Raw genomic sequence first — 26,375 nt, 5'->3', positions numbered from 1 at the left:
GTGGTTTTTAGTCTTAAAACAAAATGGAATAGACTTCTCCTTTCTTCTGGTTGGCATATACAAGTCATGTTCACTGAAAGTGGACCTGAACTCTTGCAAAAGTCAGAAGGAAAACATAGAGAAATGCACCCTGTATGTATTTAGAGAGTTTAGCCTGTCTAATTCCCCCTTATCTGTGTCTAATCCAGGCATGGGCAAACTTGGCCCTCCAGCTGTTACGGAACTACAAATCCCACAATGCATTTGCCTTTGAGTCATGACTGTGGCTGTCAGACTCCTGCAATGCATTATGGGACTTGTAGTTCCTTAACAGCTGGAGGGCCAGGTTTGCCCATGCCTGGTCTAATCACAAGTTGTAATGTGATCACTCCCGTGTGTCACATGACTGCCACGGCAGATAAGGTAGATAAGCTCATTTGAAAGCACAGGCTGTTAAGGAGTAACTGTCGGGCATAAAATAAAAAGTCAATTCTTTATTTTTATCTGGTAAACAAGCAAAAAAAGATGCTAAACAGGTAATCCAAAAGTGAAAATCACTATTACTTTTCTAGTTGATAAATGATTTTTTTTGTGTTTCAGGTATTTACGATGATGATCCTGAAATTGTCACGTTGGACAGAGGAGAATTTGGTAAGTTTATATAATCAAATTACTTAATATTTAACAGTTTGCAATACTTTTTTTTTGGGGGGGGGGGGGGGGGGGAGGCAGTATGTCTTTATTATGGTGAACAAAAAAAATATTGGCTGACAAACTGCCTCCATTTTTCAAATGAATCCAAGGGATTTTATTGGTTATAACCAGTAAACCAGCAATTCTCAAATTGCAAATCATAGTATATACTAAATTCTGCCCCTGCGCACGCGCACCACAACGGCCGCCTACAGCAAATACCACCTCCGCCCAAAACCTAACGTTGCCCAAAGCATGCCAAAAACTCTGCCTGCAATGCAATAGCCACTGACGCCCAAAGCCTGCATATGCCACAACTGCTGCAGTGCATCCATGCATAGTTACATCCTAGGTAGTGCGATGTACAGGACTGCCCCTTGTGGAATGGTGTGAGAGCAGGCTTGCTGCCATATAATACACTAGGCAAGCTTAGGTCACTCCTTGAAGCAAGTTTTGGATGTCTCAAGGCAGAACTGTAGTATGACATAACATACAACTAAAATATGTCCTTATTGACTACAGACGGAGTAGAGAGTTTGCTAGATGTATAACTAATTAGATTATCCCATGATGCCACCTGTCTTTCAATTAAGCGTGCCATTTTCTTTAGCCTGTACTATGGGTAGTGTATGATACAGCAATTTACTTCTCTAGTCTCTGAATGGCACCTTAACCACTTGAGGACCGCAGTGTTAAACTCCCCCCTAAAGACCAGGCCATTTTTTGATAAATTGGCCACTGCTGCTTTAAAGGATACCCGAACTGACATGTGACATGATGAGATACACCGGCGTACCTACCGGGAATGCGACCCTCTCAGCCGCAGGGGGGCCCGGGGCTGCTCTGGGGCCCGCTCACTGTGCGTGGGGGGAGTGCTGCTCTGGACCCCCCAGCAAGGTGCTCAACTGGCCGCAGCGTCTAATAGACGCTGCGCCAGTTCATTCCCCGCTGCCCCGCTCCAGCAGCCTGCATAGTCTCCGGCAGGCAGAGCAGGGCTACGGCAAGATGGCCGCTGAAGAAGCCCTACACTGGAGACTATTTGTGTCTCTAGTACAGGGCTTCGGCAGCCATCTTGCCGTAGCCCTGCACTTTGCCTGTCAGCGCGGGAGATGTGCTGCAGGAGGACTCGAGGAGCTGCGAGCCAGATGCCGGGAGAGGAGAAGACTTCTGTCAGGTAAGTGAATTGTTTTTCTTTTTACAGGGGCATTTTTTTTCTGGTGACTGCTGCCTACATTGTGATTTTCAGGTGCCTGCTGCCCACATTACGATTTTCAGGTGTCTGCTGCACACATTGCGATTTTCAGGTGTCTGCTGCCCACATTGTGATTTTCAGGCGTCTGCTGCCCACATTGCGATTTTCTGGTAACTGCTGCCCACATTACGATTTTCTGGTGACTGCTGCCCATATATTGCGATTTTCTGGTAACTGCTGCCCACATTGCGATTTTCTGGTGACTGCTGCCCACATTACGATTTTCTGGTGACTGCTGCCCACATTACGATTTTCTAGTGCCTGCTGCCCACATTATGATTTTCTGGTGACTGACTGCCCACATTGCTATATTCTGGTGACTGCTGCCCACATTACGATTTTCTAGTGCCTGCTGCCCATATTGCGATTTTCTGGTGACTGCTGCCCACATTACGATTTTCTGGTGTCTGCTGCCCACATTACGATTTTCTGGTGTCTGCTGCCCACATTACGATATTCTGGTGACTGCTGCCCACATTGCGATTTTCTGGTGACTGCTGCCCACATTACGATTTTCTGGTGACTGCTGCCCACATTACGATTTTCTGGTGACTGCTGCCCACATTACGATTTTCTGGTGTCTGCTGCCCACATTACGATATTCTGGTAACTGCTGCCCACATTACGATATTCTGGTGACTGCTGCCCACATTACGATATTCTGGTGACTGACTGCCCACATTGCAATTTACTGGTGACTGCTGCCCACATTGCGATTTTCTGGTGAACTCTGCCCACATTACAATTTTCTGGCCCACATTACGATTTTCTGGTGAACACTGCCCACGTTACTATTGTCTGGTGAATGCTGTCCACGTTACAATTTTCTGGTGAACGCTGCCCACATTACGATTTTCTGGTGTCTGCTGCCCACATTACGATTTTCTGGTGTCTGCTGCCCACATTACGATATTCTGGTGACTGCTGCCCACATTGCGATTTTCTGGTGACTGCTGCCCACATTACGATTTTCTGGTGACTGCTGCCCACATTACGATTTTCTGGTGACTGCTGCCCACATTACGATTTTCTGGTGTCTGCTGCCCACATTACGATATTCTGGTAACTGCTGCCCACATTACGATATTCTGGTGACTGCTGCCCACATTACGATATTCTGGTGACTGACTGCCCACATTGCAATTTACTGGTGACTGCTGCCCACATTGCGATTTTCTGGTGAACTCTGCCCACATTACAATTTTCTGGCCCACATTACGATTTTCTGGTGAACACTGCCCACGTTACTATTGTCTGGTGAATGCTGTCCACGTTACAATTTTCTGGTGAACGCTGCCCACATTACGATTTTCTGGTGAACTCTGCCCACATTACGATTTTCTGTCCCACATTACGATATTCTGGTGAACGCTGCCCACATTACGATTGTCTGGTGAATGCTGTCCACGTTACAATTTTCTGGTGACTGCTGCTCACGTTACGATTTTCTGGTGACTGGTGCCCACATTACGATTTTCTGGTGAACTGGGGGACTGAAAGCGGGGCGGAGCTCCGCCATAGAAGCGGAGATGTGCGCGCTTCAGCGCGATCTCTTGCAAAACAGGCCCGCAGGACCTTACACCGATACACTGCAGGACCTTACACCTGGGGCTGCCGCCACAGCCATGCACATCGGCGTGACAATGAAGTATCATTTCAATCTAAGCACCTTATCTGCGTTCTTGTTCTGGATCTGTGGCTAATGCTGGGAATACACAATGAGATTTTTCAGCAGATTTACTGTCCGGTCGCTTTTCCAGTCGTCTTTCCATTCACTTCTATGAGAAGTCGATCAGAAAAACGATTGAAAATCAGATCGGTCATGTTGAAAATTATCTATTGAATCATCTACCCCACTTTGCAGTTATTTATTTGTAAAAAATGTTTGGAATCATGTATGAGTTTCGTTCCACTTCTCATGTGTACACCACTTTGTGTTGGTCTTTTATGTGGAATTCCAATAAAATTGATTCATGTTTGTGGCAGTAATATGACAAAATGTGGAAAACTTCAAGGGGGCGAATACTTTTGCAACCCACTGTATCTGCCAGAAAATCTCATGGTGTATTCCTAGCAAGAGAGGACACTTGAAGTGAGAGGAATATGGAGACAGTCATATTTATTTCCTTTTAAACAATACCACTTGCCTGGCAGTCCTGCTTATCATCTGCCTCTAATACTTCTAGCCATAGACCCTGAACAAGCATGCAGATCAGATGTTTCGGACTGAAGTCTGACTGGATTAGCCACATGCTTGTTTCAGGTGTGCGATCCAGATACTGTTGAAGCTAAAGAGGTTAGCAGGACTGCCAGGCAACTGGTATTGTTTAAAAGGAAATAAATATGGCAGCATCCATATTCCTTTCAGTTCAGGTGTACTTTAAAGCATTCGAGGCAGAGGATCGTCAGGGCAGCCATGCAAAGGCAACCTGTATCATTTAAAGAGACACTGAAGCGAAAAAAAAATGATGATATTATGATTTGTATGTGTAGCACAGCTAAGAAATAAAACATTAAAGGTGGCCATACACTGGCCCGATTCGCGGCCGTTTCGAAAGCAGATTCGATCCCGGGATCGAATCTGCTGCCAATCGTTCGAGGTAAACGCACCCGCCGATCCGATTTCCTCCCGAAATCGTATTGGTCCGTCGATCGTGCCGTGCGGGAAATTACCCTCGATTGCCCGCGGGTAGGGAGCACGTCGCTAGCGGTGGCCGATCCGATCAGGTATACATTACCTGACGCTGGCTCCCGGGCATCTTCTCCGCGCTGCACGGCTCTGTTCCGGCTCCATCCCGGCGCTTCCTGTGTCACTGCAGTGACCAGGAAGTTCAAATAGAGGGCGCTCAGGAGTAGCTCAACAGATTGTGATCGGTTTCAGGCTGAAATCGATTCACAATCTGTTTGCAGTAAAGGCAGCCATACGATCCCTCTCTGATCAGATTCGATCAGATAGGGATCTGTCAGCTGGTCGATCTAATGGCAAATCGACCAGTGTATGGCTACCTTAAGATCAGATACATCAGTCTAATTGTTTCCAGTGCAGGAAGAGTTAAGAAACTCCAGTTGTTATCTCTATGCAAAAAAGCAATTAAGCTCTGCGACTTTCAAAGTCGTGGAGAGGGCTGTTATCTGACTTTTATCTCAAGTGTTATTGAGCTAATTACTTTTCTTCTGCTAGAGGAGAGGTCATTAGTTCACAGACTGCTCTGAAAGAATCATTTTGAATGCTGAGTGTTGTGTAATCTGCACATATTATAGAATTGTTCAATGTTAGAAAAAACACTATATACTTGAAAATAAAAATATGAGAATATTTTCTTTGCTGCTAAACTTCTAGTAATCATTCATAGTACACAACCAATTCATTATATCATATTTTTTTTTTGCTTCAGTGTCTCTTTAAAAGGAAGTAACTACAGCCTCAACATCCCTCGTAACACAATTTTAAAGGCCAGTAGACCAATTAAAAGAAAAAAACAAAAAAAAACAAAAAAAAAAACTTAATTTCATGGGTAACTTATTGGCTTCTTATGGCAGGCTCTTAAAAATTCCAGTAATTTATAAGGGTTAAAATTACCTGCACAATTAAGTCATACTAACATGCCACTTGGGTGCTAGCATTGGAAAATATAGCTAGCAAAAACTGTAGCAACACACTAGTTTGTATAGCTGAACTCCACATGAAATATTTACATACCCAAATAGTATTGGGAATATTTTGCATACATATATTTGTCTGCTAAACAGTAAACCATTGAGTTGCTGTAACTGCTACCAATATAGAGCTCTGTACTCCTGCATATACTTTAATCATTCATATGATTGTACAGTCAGATGAATGGTTACCAGTATATGCAGGAATATAGAGCTCTATATTGGTAACTTCTAAATGCCTTTTATGGCTGTTGATACAATGTAGATTATCAATGTAGATTATATAATGTATTGGCCCTTTCCAATCCATTTTTTTGGATCACCCATGGTTACATCCTGTAGCTCCGCCCCCTTGCACGCACACCAGTGTAATCACATAGCATGGTACAAGAAGGGATCAAAGTGTGGGACTTTGTTTGACACTTTCAGCCAAAGGGTGACGCTGTGCCAGACTAGATCTGGCAGTGGTCCCCCTACCCCCCCGAGGCTTTTTCACTGGCCCCCCAAACACAAAATGCATAACTTAAAGATTCGGCCCACTGTACCTTTTAAATATTGGCGGCCTGCATATAGAGTAGCAGTGCTGGCATCACCCATCCACATACTGTAGAAGCCAGCGAGCATTTGCTGGCTTCCAATCCAATTCTGCATCAGGTGACACTGCTGTCCATCTGGACAGCAGGTTGTCACCTGGGTATGCTTCACTGTCTGGTGCACAAAGACGCTTTTCGGCATCGCATGACTGGCTGCTGCAGGGAGTTCTCCAGGCATGACTGGGGGGAATCAATACCTACATTCAATGTAATTTTTTTCAACATCATTTTATGGATGTTCCGGCCCCCCGGCAGTCTGAAGTATGTTGACCCGGCCCTTGACTGAAAAAGGTGTGGGGACCTCTGATCTAGACTATATGGCGCAGAGGATGAGGCTGGCAGTGCTTAAAGTGTTGGACTTACTCTGACACTTTGATCTAAAGTGGCTGACCCTGTGCTGCATTTTATCCGGCAACAGTGCCCCATAGCGGCAGCCATTTTTCTTACAGTGGTGTGAAAAACTATTTGCCCCCTTCCTGATTTCTTATTCTTTTGCATGTTTGTCACACTTAAAGAGACGCTGAAGCGAAAAAAAAAATATGATATAATGAATTGGTTGTGTACGATGAATAATTACTAGAAGATTAGCAGCAAAGAAAATATTCTCATATTTTTATTTTCAGGTATATAGTGTGTTTTCTAACATTGCATCCTTCTCTAATATGTGCAGATTACACAACACTCTGCATTCAAAATGATTCTTTCAGAGCAGTCTGTGAACTAATGACCTCTCCTCTGGCAGATAAAAAGAAAACTGTTCACTTACAGTTGAGATAATAAAAGTCAGAAGACAGCCCTCTCCAGGACTTTGAAAGTCGTAGAGATTAATGGCTTTTTTGCGTAGAGATTACAACTGGAGTTTCTTAACTCTTCCTGTACTGGAAACAATTACACTGATGTATCTGATCTTAATGTTTTATTTCTTAGCTGTGCTACACATACAAATCATAGTATAATATTTTTTTTTTCGCTTCAGTGTCTCTTTAAATGTTTCTGCTCATCAAAAACGTTAACTATTAGTCAAAGATAACATAATTGAACACAAAATGCAGTTTTAAATGATGGTTTTTATTATTTATCGAGGAAAAAAAACTCAAAACCTACATGGCGCTGTGTGAAAAAGTGATTGCCCCCCTTGTTAAAAAATAACTTAACTGTGGTTTATCACACCTGAGTTCAATTTCTGTAGTCACCCCCAGGCCTGATTACTGCCACACCTGTTTCAATCAAGAAATCACTTAAATAGGAGCTATCTGACACAGAGAAGTAGACCAAAAGCACCTAAAAAGCTAGACATCATGCCAAGATCCAAAGAAATTCAGGAACAAATGAGAACAATAGTACTGTAATTGAGATCTATCAGTCTGGTAAAGGTTATAAAGCCACTTCTAAAGCTTTGGGACTCTAGCGAACCACAGTGAAGAGCCATTATCCACAAATGGCAAAAACCTGGAACAGTGATGAACCTTCCCAGGAGTGGCTGGCCGACCAAAATTACCCCAAGAGCGCAGAGAAAACTCATCCGAGAGGCCACAAAAGACCCCAGGACAACATCTAAAGAACTGCAGGCCTCACTTGCCTCAATTAAGGTCAGTGTTCACAACTCCACCATAAGAAAGATACTGGGCAAAAACGGCCTGCATGGCAGATATACAAGGCGCAAACCACTTTTAAGCAAAAAGAACATTAAGGCTTGTCTCAATTTTGCTAAAAAACATCTCAATGATTGCCAAGACTTGTGGGAAAATACCTTGTGGACCGCCGAGACAAAAGTTGAACTTTTTGGAAGGTGCGTGTCCTGTTAAATCTGTCGTAGAAGTAACACAGCATTTCAGCAAAAGAACATCATACCAACAGTAAAATATGGTGGGGGTAGTGTGATGGTCTGGGGTTGTTTTGCTGCTTCAGGACCTGAAAGGCTTGCTGTGATAGATGGAACCATAAATTCTACTGTCTACCAAAAAATCCTGAAGGAGAATGTCCGGCCATCTGTTCGTCAACTCAAGCTGAAGCGATCTTGGGTGCTGCAGCAGGACAATGACCAAAAAGACACCAGCAAATCCACCTCTGAATGGCTGAAGAAAAACAAAATGAAGACTTTGGAGTGGCCTAGTCAAAGCCCTGACCTGAATCCTATTGAGATGTTGTGGCATGACCTTAAAAAGGCAGTTCATGCTAGAAAATCCTCAAATAAGGCTGAATTACAACAATTCTGCAAAGATGAGTGGGCCAAAATTCCTCCAGAGCGCTGTAAAAGACTTGTTGCAAGTTATCGGAGACGCTTGATTGCAGGTATTGCTGCTAAGGGTGGCCCAACCAGTTATTAGGTTCAGGGGGCAATTTCTTTTTCACACAGGGCCATGTAGGTTTTGAGTTTTTTTTCTCACTAAATAATAAAAACCATCATTTAAAACTGCATTTTGTGTTCAATTATGTTATCTTTAACTAATGGTTAACGGTTTTTGATGAACAGAAACATTCAAGTGTGACAAACATGCAAAAGAATAAGGAATCAGGAAGGGGGCAAATAGTTTTTCACACCACTGTATGTTGGACTATGTCTGACATTGGCCTTTTCCAGCATAGGTCCAATGTCGGATATACAGTAGGATTAGAAAGGTTTACAGTGACTCATAATTTAGTCTGAAATATATGCATGCAAAATATTCCCAATACTATTTGGGTGTGTATAACCGACAGCAACATGCAAATTACACAATAAATATTTCTCATTGATTGCAGTACTGGTGTGTTGCTAAAGTGTTTTGTTTTTTTCCGTTGTCTTAAAGGAAACCTGAAATGATTTTAAAAAAATCAATCCTAGTTACATTTGTATGCCTTTTTTTTTATCTTTGGGCTCATTATCTATTTTTATTTATTTTAGTATTTATATATGCAATTCTGTTACCCCCTTCCTATGCTGTAGTTAATGTTTCAGTGTATTTGTGTCTCTAGATATTCACTCTTCATTCTTATTTTATTGTTGTCATTTACAGATGGGGCAATAAACTCTGGAGAATTGTGGTTTGTGAATTTCTATTCGCCCCGCTGTTCACACTGTCACGATCTGGCACCCACAGTAAGTTGTTCAGTACGAGTAGAGCAATCTATCTGACTGAGTGTAGTGTTGAGTGGTTTTGCTTCACCCAAACAGTAATTCACATTGTAATATCTGCTCAGTCTAATGAGAATAGACGTTCCCCATCCTGACATTATAAAAGGCCCATTGGAAGCAGTAGATCCAGGGATTTTGTAAATACTTATATATGGTACCCAGGATGAAGTGGTATTTCACAGACAGCGTTTGGCTGACCTTTGGGCCTGTTACTGCAATTCCAAGGATCTGCTTAAGAAGTGCTCACTAGGAGTGAGTATGCAGTGCCCTCAACATGGACCTGTATACTGCACCAGTGATAATTCATGCATAGGCCAAGTCACAGAGTGTTCTGGTCTCTATGTGGAGGATTTAATACAACCGTTACAAAGGAGAGTGAAGAAGAATTAATACAGAACAACCAGCTAGCATGCTTTTCCTTTTTAGCAGCTGGAACCTCATTGGTTTCTTTTGAGAACTGCGTCACTTTAACAGTTTTCTTTACTTGTTTTTTTCTAATTAAGCTGCTCTAAGCAGGACTTGGGAATCCTAAATAATGTAATAATGTTGCCTGTCCCTAAATTATGAGCTTGTTCTGGACCAAAGTAACACGAGTACTTGTAAAACTACTGCTCATTTCTGAGAAGTTCTTGAGGGGCCTTTTTCATTACTGTAATTTTACTTCAATGGATATCTAGCTGACCTAGGGGACTGTTCCTTCTGGAGAAAACAATATTCCTGGAATTTTAGCTTCAAAACGGTTCACTTTCTACACCACCTCCTCATTCCACAAACCAACATATCCCCAGTTTAAAACCAAACCCCTGTTTTTGGCTTGAGTGGTGTGTAAAGGCATTAAGGTATTTTTTTTTTTGGTTTGTTGTTACTGGGGGTGCACTTTCTGCTGCCATGAGACAGATTTTTACTCACTTCCTGTCTCTGTCTGGCTCCACGGAGCTTTGGGGCTCTAGTGTGAAATGATGGGTATCCCTGATGACAGGAAATGAGGGACAGGAATAAAAAAAAGGTTTGATTTATTGCTGATCCTTAATATTGGAGAGCTTTTCTATTTCCTACAGAAAGTGGTGGAAGTTCTCACAGATGGGGATACAGAACCGCAGTATAAATCCGCAGCTTGCATGCTGTTCCATTTTTGAGACACATCCGCCCTAGGCTCCAGCCAGAACATTGGTGTAGATCAGGGCCGAATTTACCATAAGGAACTGTAGGCACGTTGCCTATAGGCGCCTGATGGTAGAAAGGCAGCTCAATCCCCTCCTAAGTGCCTTCTTCCTGCCTAACCTATGTAGAGTCCCGAGTGAAGTGTAAATTGGAGGTTACTCACCCAGGTCTCAGCATTTCACTGACCAGATCTCCCTTTAGTCGGGGGCACTTCTAGCTACCTAATGCTTGGGGCACCTCCAGCTACTTATACTGAGCATAGCTCTGGCTACCTAATACTAGGGGACACCTGTACTTGCCTATGACAGGCAAGGGAAGTAAGGGAAAAGTGACAGCTGGGTCAGCCAGCACATTTGCGGTGAAGTTTGGCGGGGGTTTGTAGGTTCATGGAGGGCGAAGTCTAGAGTGCCAGGACATCTGTGCCTATAGGCTCCTGTAATGTAAATACGGCCCTGGAGCAGATACTATACTGTCTACTGCCGCTGGCCATTCGTGGTCCAGCTCAAGAGGGAACCCAGCCTAACTGTGAAGGATTGGTATGTGCTGTAGTGGAGTATCTTCTGCACTGAACTCCTTGTTGTTTATTTCCTATGTTCCCAACTAGTGGAGAGAATTTGCTAAAGAGATGGATGGTCTTCTTCGCATTGGAGCAGTAAACTGTGGCGATGACCGGATGCTTTGCAGGAGCCGAGGAATTAACAGCTATCCAAGCCTTTACATCTTTAAAGCTGGAATGGTAAGTTCATTTTTTCTTCTGCCAATATTCGTTAGCACTTAACCATTTCAGCCAGATATTTCTCTGCTACTATTTTAGGCAGGTTTCTTTTTTTATTGTTGTTTTGTTGCTTTCTTTTGTGCATTCATGCATTCAATAGGTAGAACATTATCTTAAATGAAACGTTCATTTTTTCTCAAAAATGTTACCATTTTATTTAGAAAAAAAAAAATACCTGCTGCGCCAATTGATCCTTGTGATCTCCTTAGCAATCTCCACTGCCTGCTCACGCAAATCCCACAACAGTCATTCTAAAGTTGTGTCTCCATACTGGAGAATGAGTTATGGTAGGATGGTAAGTTCAAAGGGAGGCATGGCCTCAGCTGTCAGAACAATTGTTCTTCACGCTACACGCCCCTGTGACAAAAGAGAGTTTCTGATTGGGGGAGGGAAGGCAGCCGTAGGTTGTTTACGAGTCAACCATCTCTGAATTGATGCAAGAGATTTTTAATTGCAAAAATCATTGATTTATTTATTTGTTTATTTATCTTAATTCATTTAACATTCTCTATTCAATTTATAAAAAAAAAACTTCTCACTAATCTAAGAAAACTTGTTGGAGGCGCCCAGAATATAATTATCTTAAATCATAAGGTATAGGAGTAATTCGGTCTTGCCTCCATAAATGGTCAAACCTTATAAGTAAAAGTTTTTAATGATGCACAAAAAAGACCACACGTTTCACAGGTCCTGGTCCGCTTCTTCAGGTCAATAACAAAGTGCCTAAGTCTGTAGCAGTCTCTTTAAAGAGGCGTCCACAGCTGTGACTGCTACAGACTTAGGTACTTTGTTAATTACCTGAGGAAGTGGGCCAGTACCCATGCATCGTGTTTTTTTGTGCATCGTTAAAAACTTTTACTCATATGGTTTGTCCGTTTATGTAGGCAAGACCAAATTAGTCCTATAACTTATGATTTAAGATAATTATATTCTGGGCGCCTCCAACAAGTTTTCTTAGTTGTAGTCTAACCCTTTGCGGTAGTATATGGTAACCACGTGTCCAAATACCTAAGGAGAGCGACCGACCAGCACCTGCCAAGCGGATCTGGGATACCGAACGGGAACGATTCATTTCCCGTAAGCTCTGTCAGTGGTTGCAGGAGTGCAACCCACCCTTGTGAGGATATCTTACTATCTTACTCATACCAATTTTACCTAACGATACTGCATAATTGGGCTTCCGGTCTCTCTCATTGCAGAGCTTTGGCGGTTGGTGTCTCAACCACCAGGAATCATCCCATTTTCTCACTAATCTGGGGCTTTAAAAACTTTTTTTTTTTTTTTTACAAAAAACAAATAGACAGGTGTCTGTAAGGTTCGTACACACTTGCAAAAATGGTCCTCCAAACCTGTAGTTCTTGATTGTTTTGAACAGGCTTTTCCTGTACAAACTAGCTTTTCTGTTCTCTGTGTTCTCTGCCAATCAGCATGTTCTGTGCTATGGGAGAGAGCTGTCTTGCGTGCTTGAGGCGTTAAATAACAGATGATGTGGTATTCCAGCGTGCCTGATGGCTCATGCACTGTCAGTGAACATCAGGGGATACCTATAATTAAATGGAAAAGACACTTGAATCGCAAACTGTTCTTTAGCCACCTACCCGGTTTGAAAAATGACGGTGACCCTTTGGGGAGCTAAAGATAGCATGTACAAACTATATGTCATACTGTATTTATTGATGGAGCCGCTTGTGAATTTTCCTGGAGTGGTATAATATAAAAAAATAAGAGGGCTTAATAGTGTTTTTGAACTTTTTTAATTTTGTCATTTGCAGAATCCAGTTAAGTACTTTGGTGATCGTACCACAAATGATTTGGTGAATTTTGCAATGAAGTATGTGACGAGCTCTGTAACAGAATTATGGGCAGGTAAGGAAATGAGGGTCCCTGCTCGGGAACAAAACCTCAGATGGAACATGTATTGGGCCCGATCCAATTCATTTCAGGTTTTCTCCTAGGTGATATTTTTTATCAATATAATGCCTTTTAAGCCACCAGCAAGCAAGAACATACTCAGAATAATTCTGAAAGTACTTTTTGGTACTTTTTTCAATTGCAGAGCAGTGAAAAGTTATTTTAAACAGAAAATAAAAATTATCTCTTAGGAGAAATTTTAATTGAATAAGGACCATTGTATGTGAGTGTGTACGTTAGTTTGGTTTTATACCCTGATCAGTAATCACCAGGTGGAATGATGGATTGGCTGTGGATCTGCCTGTTTTTTCTAGGCATTAATTATTGTAGTTGGATGCCTTCATGGGGAATTGTCACAATAGAAATATGGGACTAGCGATATTATTGTTGTAGTAAGACACTCGGAGACACCGCTCACTCAGAACCGGAAAGTGCTGGAACCAGGATGGCCAGATCCTTGAACTATAGCAGAAGAAGAGGAAGGTCCGCACGTTATCCTAAACGAAGTCCTTTATTATGGACGTATCCAAAGAATCAGCACACACAATCACACATCTCCAGCTGACATGTTTCAGACCAGGTGGTCCTTAATCATAGCTGATTAAGGACCACCTGGTCTGAAACACATCAGCTGGAGATGTGTGATTGTGTGTGCTGATTCTTTGGATACGTCCATAATAAAGGACTTCGTTTAGGATAACGTGCGGACCTTCCTTTTCTTCTATTATTGTTGTAGTATAGTAGTTATTGTCACTGGCAGGGGTGGAGATTCATCCCTGAAGCAACAGTTCAAGGCCTAGTGCTCACAATCCATCCAGCAGTGTTTGGCAATCCACGGAGCAGGTGGAAAAAAGGGGAAAATGGCCAAGAACAGCCAAGTGTGTGCCAAACTTTAGGCTTCAGTCACTGAATGCAGTGCGGAACTGCATTCTGGGTTTAGGTAAGGGATTTAGTATTAGCTAGATGTTAGCTTTTGCTAGATTTAGTAGTAGACTAGGAATGGCCGAATATTTTTGTTTGCAAATTTTACCGTGAAAATTTAAAGGGACCTGAGCAGTAAAAATGAACAAAATGGGTACTTACCTGGTGCTTTCTCCAGGCCACCGTAGGTCGGGAGCTCCCCCGGCGTCATCCTGGCTCCTCTCCCGGTCCTGTTGCAGAGTGTCGGGCTGACACTTCCTTATCGGTTGGCGTGACAGTACTGAGCATGCGCAGTTTAGAGTTAGAAAACCGTGCATGTGCAGTACTGTCACGCCGGCCGCCGTATAGCTATTGGGGAGTGTGGGAGGTAAGGGACTAATTTTAACAGTAAAAAAATGTCATTATCTGGAAATTTTTATTTCCAAATGTAATTTTACTATTGGCCACAAGATGCCCTCGGAGTTTACATCTGCATGCTTAGTATTACTATGCAAGCAGAAGTAAGGCGTGGATGGGGCAGAAGGGGATTTATGAAAGACAGAGCCGTCTCGTTGACAGTGCGGGTCTATTTATACGGGAACTTGGAGCAATGAATGGGAACTGTATATTGTTATCAAGCGTGACTTAATTGTTATGCTTTTTGAGTGCAGTTACTTGATATTTAATGATCACTTTTTTCTGTCTAGGAAATTTCCGAAGCTCAATTGAAGGCTCCTTTGCGTCAGGTGTTGGTTGGCTCATTACATTCTGTGCCGAGACTGGAGGTAATCTGATCTGAATTCTCCCACATGTAGAACTAGGGTTGTGTTTCCTGTTTCCAAGCTGGTAACATGTGATATATTTGCACTTTGTTTGCCTTACTGTGGACCAGCATTATGTGCAGTCACACTACACTTACAGCTAAGCTGTTTTCCTGCATTAAATGTGCTGCTCACTGCTCATAGCAATTCATGTAAGGCTTAATATAGATCTTGAAAAGGAACTGTAGTGAAAATAATGAAATCCATAACATTTTTTTATTTTTCACTATTTATTTATAAATGTAGTCAGTGTTTGCCCATTGTAAAATCTTTCCTCTCTCTGATATTCAGTACAGTGCATTATAAAATGTATCACAGTCAGAGCCGGGACAAGGTCCTCCAGCACCCAATGCTGAGACACATCAAAGTGCGCCCCTCCATCCCTCCCACACACTGATTGGCTGAGACACCAAAGTGCGCCCCTCCATCCCTCCCACACACTGATTGGCTGAGACACCAAAGTGCGCCCCTCCATCCCTCCCACACACTGGCTGACACACCAAAGTGCGCCCCTCGATCTCTCTCACCCCAGCTGTCACATCACTCACTGAGTGCCATTAGACTTAAGCCCCATACACACGCTCAACAGCGGACTTTTATGCAGCACAATTATCAAACAACTTTTGATGTGAAACAAGTTGAACAACCAAAAAAAAGTTGCTTGCTATTGTTCAAAGAACTGATAAGCTGTCAATCGAACAGTTGGATTGACGTCTTATCGGTTCTTTGGGAGAAAAAACCCTTTCAAGAAGTGTCTGCAAACAGTATCAAAATGTATTTCAAAAATATCAGGACAACCACATAAGACACCCCTTTATCCACCCTTAAAAATGTTTATACATATTTCACAAGTCAGCTGACACCACTCACTTTCATACACCACCTAACTAGCTTCAGTACTAACTGGATATTTGATAGTTGGATGAATCATCACCCTTGAACATATATGTCCCAATGTCCAGATGCTGTAGTCTCACTAGTTAGTTAGGCGGTCCTGTTGCAATACAAGCTTGTCAACAGCGTTAATGGCTTATGATGCTAAAGCAGTCCCCAAATTCATGCACTATATGCCAGAGTCCTGACACGGATTAAAGCAGAGCATAGCATATGTCAGTCTTCAGCATATATCCTCAGCAGTCCATATGTTACAGATGATAAAAGGTCACACTTTTGATTTGCAACAAACAAACGATTTTTCCCTTTGTCCACATCTATGGCTTGCTCTATTTCAATGCAAAAGAATCTGCAGGCACATGCGAAGCAGAGAGGGACCATACAACTGCCCGATTGGGCTCTCACCACCACTAGGATGTTGGACTTGTCTCCTGTAGCCCGCTATCCGCTTGTAGTCTGGTCACTCCTCTGTAGATAGGCCGGGGTGCTTGCTTGATTAGTGCCGGCTGTTGCATGGACTACACCGCGGTGCACAGCGTGTGTAGATCAGCTGCTTGTCACGTCCGTGTCATGTGACATTTTTTGCCTGGCCGTCCCAAGCTTTCTCAAACGTAGGTTGGGATTGGCCGTTACTCTCTGTATTTAAAATCACATGGGTGATATCGCATCCAATCAATGTTCAGTTGAAGTCTGCCTAGTAACTGTTGATGCACATCACCAGCCAATCACCGCTTTAAATCTGCCTGGCAACTAGCGATGCACATCACTAGCCAGTCACTGCTTCTTTAATTTCTAGTAGAACCGATGCACTGTATATCTTGACTTAAACTTCATTTTAAAACACAAATGGTATATTGTTCTATTTAATACTGTTACACTGATGGATACTCTGCCTCTGGTTAGAATTTACCATACACCATTTTTTTGACCATAGTTTGAACACGTAAGTGTAGTCCGCTGCCAGCCCATGGCACTCACTATTATGAAAAATCAGGACAATATTGCCAAAATTGATCAGACTTGCATATGTAGACCCCAGCGCGCCCCCCCCCCCCCCCCCCCCCCCGGCACATGCAACTACGGTCCCTGTGCACTGTGCAGTTCTGCAGAACGTTTGTTTCTGAAAATTCTTAAGCCAGTGAAAATAATGCCTTGTCTCCAAGAATATTCTGGGAACAGAGTTCCACATAACTAAACAGCCTAGGCTAAGCATCACTGGGAAGGCGGGGCTACATGCCAATATACAGCAATATATAGCTAAAGGAAGTGTTTCTGATGCGGAAACCAGGAGTATTATATTGCACTCTACTGTAAAGACACTACAGTGCCTCTGTAAGATTAAAACCTCAGGTAACCCGATTAAGGTGCCCACAGTCATAAATTGATTGTTACCCAACCAGTCTGCTTATAAGATTTTGAAACCTGCATATTTGTATTTGCTTTCCAGCATACACTGTCTGGCTGTTTACAGTGAAAAAAATCAGTCATCCAAATTGTATTTACGGGCCAGTTACCTGTGTTTTCTCTGCACTGGGCCTTGTGATATTTGCCTTCAAAATACACAATTGCCTGATCCAAACATAGAGGTTTATGTGAAGATCTTTGATCCTATGGTGGTCTGTCATAGACTGAAACACCTTTAAAAAAAAAAAAACACACACAGATGTTGCTTCCTACCCTGAATGCTTTTCTTTCGGTCTTCTCTAGCCATGTGCAAAAATCATGCAGCGGGATCATCATCAGAGGGAATATACCCTAGCAAGGCATTTCATAGTGTGGCCACGCAGTGAGCCAATTACGGTGGCAGGTGCTGGAGGTGGTCCAGTCACCACCTTCGTATTCCTTCGTCACTAGGGACCACTGCACTGGAGAAGCGCCAGCAGAAGCATTTGGTTGCAACAGACCAAGGTAATCCTTCCTCAAACCATGGAGGATTCTCATTAGTCTGAGGGGATCTGGATACTGGAGCTTCACACGTGCAGTTGATTCCATCAGCATCTGCTTTGGCCGGTCGATCCGTAAAAAATGAGGACTGTACATCCTTGCATTCCGCTCGTCGGAACTGATGACTGATATTATTGGATCCTATTGGTTTCCATAGGATCCTTTGGGATCCACTGTGTTTCCATCTGCTAAACAGAATTTTTTTTTTTTTTTATGCTAGACAGAAGGAAAGGTGTCCAGGGTAGGAAAAGACACTTGTGCTGTTAAATAAATACTTTAGTTCCAGGATATCCTTTATGGAGTCATTATAATCATCTGCTATTTGTAGAATGTTTGAAGTATTTCACATACATCGGATTACAGTTGACCAAGCCAAATCATTCATAATCGGATCAATTGAGGATTCAGAGGTCCATGCAAGCACCCCTCACTCTCTGCTGTGGTCTCTCCCTGAAGGGGAATAACATTTGCATAGTTTTGCCCAGCTGCTTTTGCATTCCTTGTAAAAGGTAGTCTCCCTCACCCCCACCACCACCATGCTACAGCAAGTTTGTACAGGCATTGCAATCAATTCAGATATTCGTTTGAGTTTCCGCAGACTATTATCTATCTATATTATCTATCTATTATCTATCCGGCATTCTAGTAAGTGGAGTGATGTTGCATATGTATTTCTTTCTGTTATAGCAAGAGGTTTTGAATCAGGATAATACCATTTATTGGCTAACTTAAAAGAATAAGAGTAAGTAAGCTTTCGGCTGTATAAACTCCGTCGGGCTTACAAACTGCGCTCTGCTGGCCCCCATAAATCAAATTGCCGTGCTAGCGACACGCAGCGTGTAGATAGCCGGCTGTTTACATTGCCACTGTCACTCTCTGCTGCTCCCCGCCTCCTCTGTCGCCGCTTCCCGCTTGCGTCCCTTCCCTCCCCGCTGATTGGCTATCGGCACGCTGCGTGTCGCTAGCACGGCGATTTGATTTATGGGGGCCAGTAGAGTGCAGCGCACGGGGGGGGGGGGTCTGGGGGAGAACGATATAGCAAAAGAGGCTGGGCATTATATGCAGACCCAGCCTCTGTGAGCAATTAGGATTTTTAAAACCCACCTCTGGTTCTTTTTAAAGAGACTCTGTAACAAAATTTTCGTCCTTATTTCTGCTATCCTATAATTTCCTATACCTTTTCTAATGTGCTCTGTCTTACTGCAGCCTTTCCTAGTTGCACAGTGGCTGTGTTATCTCTGTTATATGATCTAATCTTCTCTCCTCTGTCGGCCTGAGGCAGTCAGGCTGGAATGTGCTGTGCTGCTTGTGATTGGATAGAAGCTATACACACCCTCTCCAGGCCCCCTGCACACTCTGTATGACTCACACACTGAGCTAGTCTCAGAGTATCACTTGTTATGTCTTTTGTTTGTAAACACTGGATAAAAACGGCAATTACAAGCCAGGATTGCAGCAGGGAGAGGCAGAAACAGGTGAACATAATGAATAGAATGGTATGCTTTTTATTGTAAGAATTTTAGAGTACAGATTCTCTTTAAGTGAAACAGAACATCTATCTGTTATTTATAAGCTATTGGCTTCTAATTATATTAAAATGCTACCAGGGAAAACTAAAACTGGACTAGTGGTTATCTAGGCAAAATTTTGAACTGAGAACAGCTGAATGAAATATACAGTGGGTTGCAAAAGTATTCAACCCCCTTGAAGTTTACCACATTTTGTCATATTACTGCCACAAACATGAATCAATTTTATTGGAATTCCACATGAAAGACCAATACAAAGTGGTGTACACATGAGAAGTGGAACGAAAATCATACATAATTCCAAACATTTTTTACAAATAAATAACTGCAAAGTGGTGTGTGCATAATTATTCAGCCCCCTTTGATCTGAGTGCAGTCAGTTGCCTATAGACATTGCCTGATGAGTGCTAATGACTAAATAGAGTGCACCTGTGTGTAATCTAATGTCAGTACAAATACAGCTGCTCTGTGATGGCCTCAGAGGTTGTCTAAGAGAATATTGGGAGCAACAACGCCATGAAGTCCAAAGAACACACCAGAAAGGTCAGGGATAAAGTTATTGAGAAATTTAAAGCAGGCTTAGGCTACAAAAAGATTTCCAAAGCCTTGAACATCCCACGCAGCACTGTTCAAGCGATCATTCAGAAATGGAAGGAGTACGGCACAACTGTAAACCTACCAAGACAAGGCCATCCACCTAAACTCACAGGCCGAACAAGGAGATCGCTGATCAGAAATGCAGTCAAGAGGCCCATGGTGACTCTGGACGAGCTGCAGAGATCTACAGCTCAGGTGGGAGACTCTGTCCATAGGACAACTATTAGTCATGCACTGTACAAAGTTGGCCTTTATGGAAGAGTGGCAAGAAAAAAGGCATTGTTAACAGAAAGCATAAGAAGTCCCGTTTGCAGTTTGCCACAAGCCATGTGGGGGACACAGCAACCATGTGGAAGAAGGTGCTCTGGTCAGATGAGACCAAAATGGAACTTTTTGGCCAAAATGCAAAACGCTATGTGTGGCGGAAAACTAACACTGCACATCACTCAGAACACACCATCCCCACTGTCAAATATGGTGGTGGCAGCATCATGTTCGGGGGTGCATCTCTTCAGCAGGGACAGGGAAGCTAGATGGAGTCAAATACAGGGCAAACTTGGAAGAAAACCTCTCGGAGACTGCAAAAGACTTGAGACTGGGGCGGAGGTTCACTTTCCAGCAGGACAATGACCCTAAACATAAAGCCAGGGCAACAATGGAATGGTTTAAAACAAAACATATCTATGTGTTAGAATGGCCCAGTCAAAGTCCAGATCTAAATCCAATCGAGAATCTGTGGCAAGATCTGAAAACTGCTGTTCACAAACGCTGTCCATCTAATCTAACTAAGCTTGAGCTGTTTTGCAAAGAAGAATGGGCAAGGATTTCAGTCTCTAGATGTGCAAAGCTGGTAGAGACATACCCTAAAAGACTGGCATCTGTAATTGCAGCAAAAGGTGGTTCTACAAAGTATTGACTCAGGGGGCTGAATAATTACACACACCGCACTTTGCAGTTATTGATTTGTAAAAAATGTTTGGAATCATGTATGAGTTTCGTTCCACTTCTCACGTGTACACCACTTTGTATTGGTCTTTCACAGGGAACTCCAATAAAATTGATGCATGTTTGTGGCAGTAATGTTACAAAATGTGGAAAAAAATTCAAGGGAGCCGAATACTTCTGCAACCCACTGTATTTTTTTTTTTTTTTTTTGAAAAAACGTTTTATTGCAATTTTTCAAATATTACAAACATACAGTATATACATAACATTGTATATTACAAATATCTCCCATCCCTACCCCCCCCCCTCCCCCACACAGTCTTCCCAACTTCCCCCCCTGAGTCCTCCCATCCCTATCCTCCCGTCTACTTATCTAGAGGAAAGAATCCATCACCTCTCCTATTAGTATAAGGCATAGTCCATTGGTCAAATATCAATGTCAGAAGCTTCCAACCATTTCCTCCACACCTTATAGAATTTTTTAACAGAGCCACGGTTCTGGTATACATTTTTATAAATTGGTAAGTCAGAGTTAATAGCAGACCTAAATTCCGTAATAGAGGGTGCTTCTGGCTTTTTCCACGCTAGGGCAATTGCCCTCCTAGCATAGAATAATAGAAGTTTTACCAAGAGCTGTTTGTTTTCCCCGAGAGTGATGTCCCCAAAATGATTAAGTAGCATAGCAGTAGCTGTAAATGGAACCTGTGGACCAATAATTTCTGCGATTGTATCATGTACCTGTGACCAAAACAGTTTAATCCCCCCACACTCCCAGAAGATATGGAAAAATCCCGCCCCTTCCGTTCCGCGCCTCCAGCACGCATCATCAACATCAAGTCCCATCCGAGATAGCCTCCGAGGGGTGTAATAAACCCTATAGAGGTATTTTAGTGCACTCAACTTATGTTTGGCTGCAATCTGAATTTTAAGAAAATCCGCTACTATTCCTTCCCAGTCTTTAAATGACAGGTCTGGGAAATCTATATTCCATGCTGCAAGAGCTTTGGCAGGAACTTGGGATGGATGTGAAATAAATATATCATATAATTGGGATACTATTCCAGTGAGGCCTGAGTGCATCAGCAGATTTTCCATGTCACTAGATTGTAAAGCTAAAGGCCTATGACGGAACTGTGTCTCAAACGCGTGCCGCAGCTGCAGATACCTGAAGAACATAGAGTTGGGGAGAGAGAATTGAGTTTTCAGTAGATTAAATGACAAGAGCCCTTGCTCGCCCGCAATATCCCTTAAGCTGAGTACACACGTACGATAACGTGACCGATAATCGTGTGTTCCAAATTTTCCAACGATCGTTTTTTTGGACGATAACGACCGTTATCGTTCAATCCGACCGATCCAACCCGGCGGATTTTTTCGAAAGATAATCGTTCAATCGTTGCAGTGTGTACAAAGATCGTCCGATAATGATTATCTGTGGAGTAGTACGCATGTTCTTATTGCCTGTCATAACGTCACTTCCGTTTGCGCACGCATTTTTTTATCGTTCGTCGTTCAGTACTTTATACTTATATCGTTCACGTGTGTACACAATCGTTCATTACGAACGATCTTTTCGGTCTAATTTGAATATCGTGTAAACGTCACGAATCGTTCGTAACGAACGATCTTTATCGGACGTGTATACGAACCTTTAGTTTAAGGATCCCTTTGGTTGCCCATATAGAGGGGTCAGGGACTGTAGCAAATTCCTTTAGTCTCACATTGTTCCATAAGGGAGTGTGTGGGGACCATTGATCATCGTTTAGGAGAGCATGTTGAGCTAGTTCCCAAACTTTGGCCGTGGTCTTCATTGGGGTTGTCAGGGAGGGAATGGCCTTATATCCTCGATATGGGAGGGCAGACAGTGCCATGTATGATCCAATGTGGGTAGCTTCTAGTACTGTCGCTGGATTGTATGTAGATTGTTGAAACCACCAATAAACTGTATGAATCACTGTTGCCCAATAATACAACTTAAAGTTCGGCAGGGCCAGTCCCCCCCGTGTAACAGGTAGCTGGAGGCTAGACAGAGCAATTCGTGGTGCCGATGAGGCCCAAAGAAAGGAAGTAATTAACTTATTATTAGCAGAGAAGAAGCAGTTTGGTATAAGAACAGGTGTGTTACGGAACACATAAAGAAAGCGTGGTAATATGCACATTTTAATCAAGTTGGCTCTACCTATCAGCGACAGAGGCAGTGTGCTCCAGGTACGAAATTTAGTCTTGACCTGATGTTGTAACGGCAGTACATTGAGACCATAGTACGAAGTTACCTGTGAGGTTATTTCGATTCCAAGATAGGTGAGTTGTGTGACTACCTGTAATGGTGAGGCTATGGTTGTATTTTCAGGCAGGGGATCTAGGGGTAAAAGCAAGGATTTAGTCCAATTAATCTGTAGGCCTGAGAAACGTCCAAAAGTGGAGATAAGTTCAAGTGCTGAAGACAAAGAGTCATAAGGGTCTGCTAAATAAAGTAATAAATCGTCAGCGTAGAGTGACACCTTCTCCTCTATAGTAGATAGACGCAAGCCCACTATGCTACGATTAGACCGAAGGGACGCCGCCAGGGGCTCCACCGCCAGTGCAAAGAGAGCAGGTGAAAGTGGGCACCCCTGGCGCGTACCTCGGTGTAGGTTAAAGAATGAAGAAATTCTACCCCCCGTCCTCACTCGTGCCCGCGGATTGTAATACAGGGCTTGAACGTATTTAATAAAGTTTTCCCCAAATCTGAATTTAGCTAGCACCTCCCACAGGTATGCCCACTCTACGGTGTCGAAGGCTTTTTCGGCGTCTAATGACGCAATCACCCTAGTTCCTGCATTGTCATGTGTAATGGATAAGTTAGTCATAAGCCTTCTCAGGTTGATGTCACAGCCTTTTTCAGGAATGAATCCAGATTGGTCGCTGTGTACAATTTTAGTAATAACAGTGTTCAATCGTATGGCAAGGACTTTTGCTAGTATTTTCCCATCGACATTAAGTAAGGAAATCGGTCTGTATGAGGAACATAGAGTCGGGTCTCGGCCTTTTTTGGGTATTACTGTGATAAGCGCCTCAGTCATGGATGGGGGGACCTGTCCTATTTCTAAAATATTCTTGAATAAGCGGCCTAGCTTAGGAGCCAATGTCTTTTTGTATGTAGCATATAGTTCTGAGGGAAGACCGTCAAGACCAGGAGATTTCCGTTTTTTGAGTGTAGCTATTGCTGCCTATATTATTATATAAGAGAATACTTGCAACCCACTGTATACCACAGCTCTCAGCAAATATTACCTCTGCCATGTGCTGCTTGAATAATAGCATGAATAAGTTGTTCCAAATAAAGTTATCTGTGATTGTATATTGCTTGTGAGCTCAAGTTGAAAATTGTACATGTAACTTTTACGGATGATAGGATAGTAAAAGGGATTTGATGACCAGATGAAGCTGAGGCCAGTCTTTGTTTTGTCCTCTTCTGGGAACTAGAAAGCCTCATTCTATTACTAAGTACATTACCTTTACTTTTTTAAAGAAACTTTTTGTTGCCTTTTATTTCAGATTGTCTATCTTCACAGACACGTCTAAAGCTTGCAGGAATGCTTGTGAGTATCAATTCTGCCTGTCCTTTATCACCAGGCATATGGTCCTTCAATCTTTCTGGTTGCAGATAAGAATATGAGAAGCCTATGGTGGCCACTAAGGATATAATTCAGCGAACGATTGTTTACTAACAATAATTTGTATAAACGATTGGAAATGATCGTTTGGGATCACTAACGGATGAACATCTCCTAACCAATCTGATCAAATTAACTTCAGGACTGCCACAGGTTAAAACTAGGCTGCATATGTGGCTGCCTAAGCCTGGTGCGGTATAGATTTAGTGGTGGTGGCTCCCATGCACGCGATCAAGTGTCCCCGTTGGCACAGAACTCCGCTGTCTAAAGACAGCAGAGTTCCGTACCTCGGTCAGGAGCTGTTTTCATTAAGCCAATCGCAGTGATCAGGAAGGAAGAAATTGAAAAAAAGACTCTGGTCCTTGAAGGGGCCAGAGCCTTTGGTACCAAAGTGGTTAATGAAATTGTTTTCCGAGTTTTGGATCGATCCCATCAATCTGATCAGATTGGTTAAGATAATTTTGTTGTCAGTTAGTGGTCCCAAACATTCATTTCTGATCTTTGATATGAATAATCGTTCGTCAACGGTTCAGCAAATTGATTCATTAGCAGCCACTATTAGAATTATTCAAACCCATCTCATGTTTAAGTGTATAGTTTGGCTTAACATACAGTGAAAAGTTGTCCCACCACTCCTTACTGACCATATAATTTTCCTATCCAGTTTAATTTCAAAGTACAGTCAGCTTTGCAAACATCACATTCCTCATTGACCAGTCAGAATTGAATGTGCGTTTTCACCCTAAAGCTGCCCATTAACTTTAAACTTTCCTGAACAATCTACTGTCCGATCCGATCAGGCCCACCAACGGAGGGTAAAATAAGCAATCCAATCAGACTAAAAGAATATTTCCAAAGTTCGGATCGGCTGAACTTTCGATAGAACGATTGTCATCGATCAGCACTATTAACAGCACCCAATCCTATTGAATGTGCGGGAAGTTGTACTGTTAATCAGTGGTGCTCTGATACCACCAATCACGAATTCGAGTGATCACGACTTCGACTCCGCCCACTTACGAATTGACTCGTGATCACGATCATAAGTAGAAAGTTATATTCGGCTCGAGTGCGGTTTTGAATCTTATAACCGCATGTAATCACGAGTGGTATTTGTGATTAAAAACCCACCAACTTTAACGGTTAATTTTTCAAAAAGACCTTATAGTTTTTGAGAAAATCGATTTTATAGTTTCAAAGGAAAAAAAGTATTTGTGATTAAAAACCCAGCAAAACCCGCCGACTTTAGCGGTTAATAGCGAAGCCACCTTACATGCCAGAAACACCAAATTTGCAGGATATGTTAAGAACAGTGGGTACAAGGGAAAAAACATTTTCAAAAAGACCTTAAAGTTTTTGAGAAAATCGATTTTAAAGTTTCAAAGGAAAAAAATTATACATTTAAATGCGATAAATACATTAACTGTCATTTACCGCATTTAAATGTATACTATTTTCCTTTGAAACTTTAAAATCGATTTTCTCAAAAACTATAAGATCTTTTTGAAAAAAAATGTCCTTGTTCCCACTGTACTTCTTAACATATCTGGCAAATTTGGTGTTTCTAGAATGTAAGGGGGCTTTGCCATTACCCGCTAAAGTCGGTGGGTTTTTAATCACGAAAACAGACTAGTGATCACGAGTCAGTTAACGAATGCAATCATGAGTGCATTCGTGATCGAGAGCTGATCACTAATGCCGATTACGATCTCAAGATCTCAAAAGTTACTCGTGATCACGACCTTGTGATGAGCATCCCTGCTGTTAATTGGCATCTTGATACTGGCAGTTACATTGCATATATATCTAAGATCCTACTCGGCTGTACGTGACAAAACCAGTAATCTGCTGCTCAGGAGGCAGCACAGCTCATATGTCACTCAAATAAAATCTGTGCCGTTTCTTCAATCTTATTTGCTGCTGCTACGATCACCTCCACAGCACAATAAGATA

The 26,375-nt window shown here is 42.5% G+C and overlaps 1 protein-coding gene across 1 annotated transcript in view; it reads left to right on the top strand.

The window, feature by feature from the left end:
- Positions 1-26,375, top strand: part of DNAJC10 (DnaJ heat shock protein family (Hsp40) member C10) — a 107,963-nt gene that overhangs the window by 17,934 nt on the left and 63,654 nt on the right. Inside the window, exons 4-9 of the mRNA XM_068245414.1 lie at positions 580-630; positions 9,171-9,253; positions 11,055-11,186; positions 12,998-13,091; positions 14,744-14,821; positions 24,304-24,347. Of these exons, the coding sequence (XP_068101515.1) occupies positions 580-630; positions 9,171-9,253; positions 11,055-11,186; positions 12,998-13,091; positions 14,744-14,821; positions 24,304-24,347 (482 nt within the window). The remainder of the gene's footprint in view (positions 1-579; positions 631-9,170; positions 9,254-11,054; positions 11,187-12,997; positions 13,092-14,743; positions 14,822-24,303; positions 24,348-26,375) is intronic.

This window comes from Hyperolius riggenbachi, chromosome 7 (genome assembly GCF_040937935.1).
Source record: "Hyperolius riggenbachi isolate aHypRig1 chromosome 7, aHypRig1.pri, whole genome shotgun sequence".
In the NCBI taxonomy this organism is placed as follows: domain Eukaryota; kingdom Metazoa; phylum Chordata; class Amphibia; order Anura; family Hyperoliidae; genus Hyperolius; species Hyperolius riggenbachi.
The sequence above is the reverse complement of the archived record's forward strand: the minus strand, read 5'-3'. Positions and strand labels throughout refer to the sequence as shown.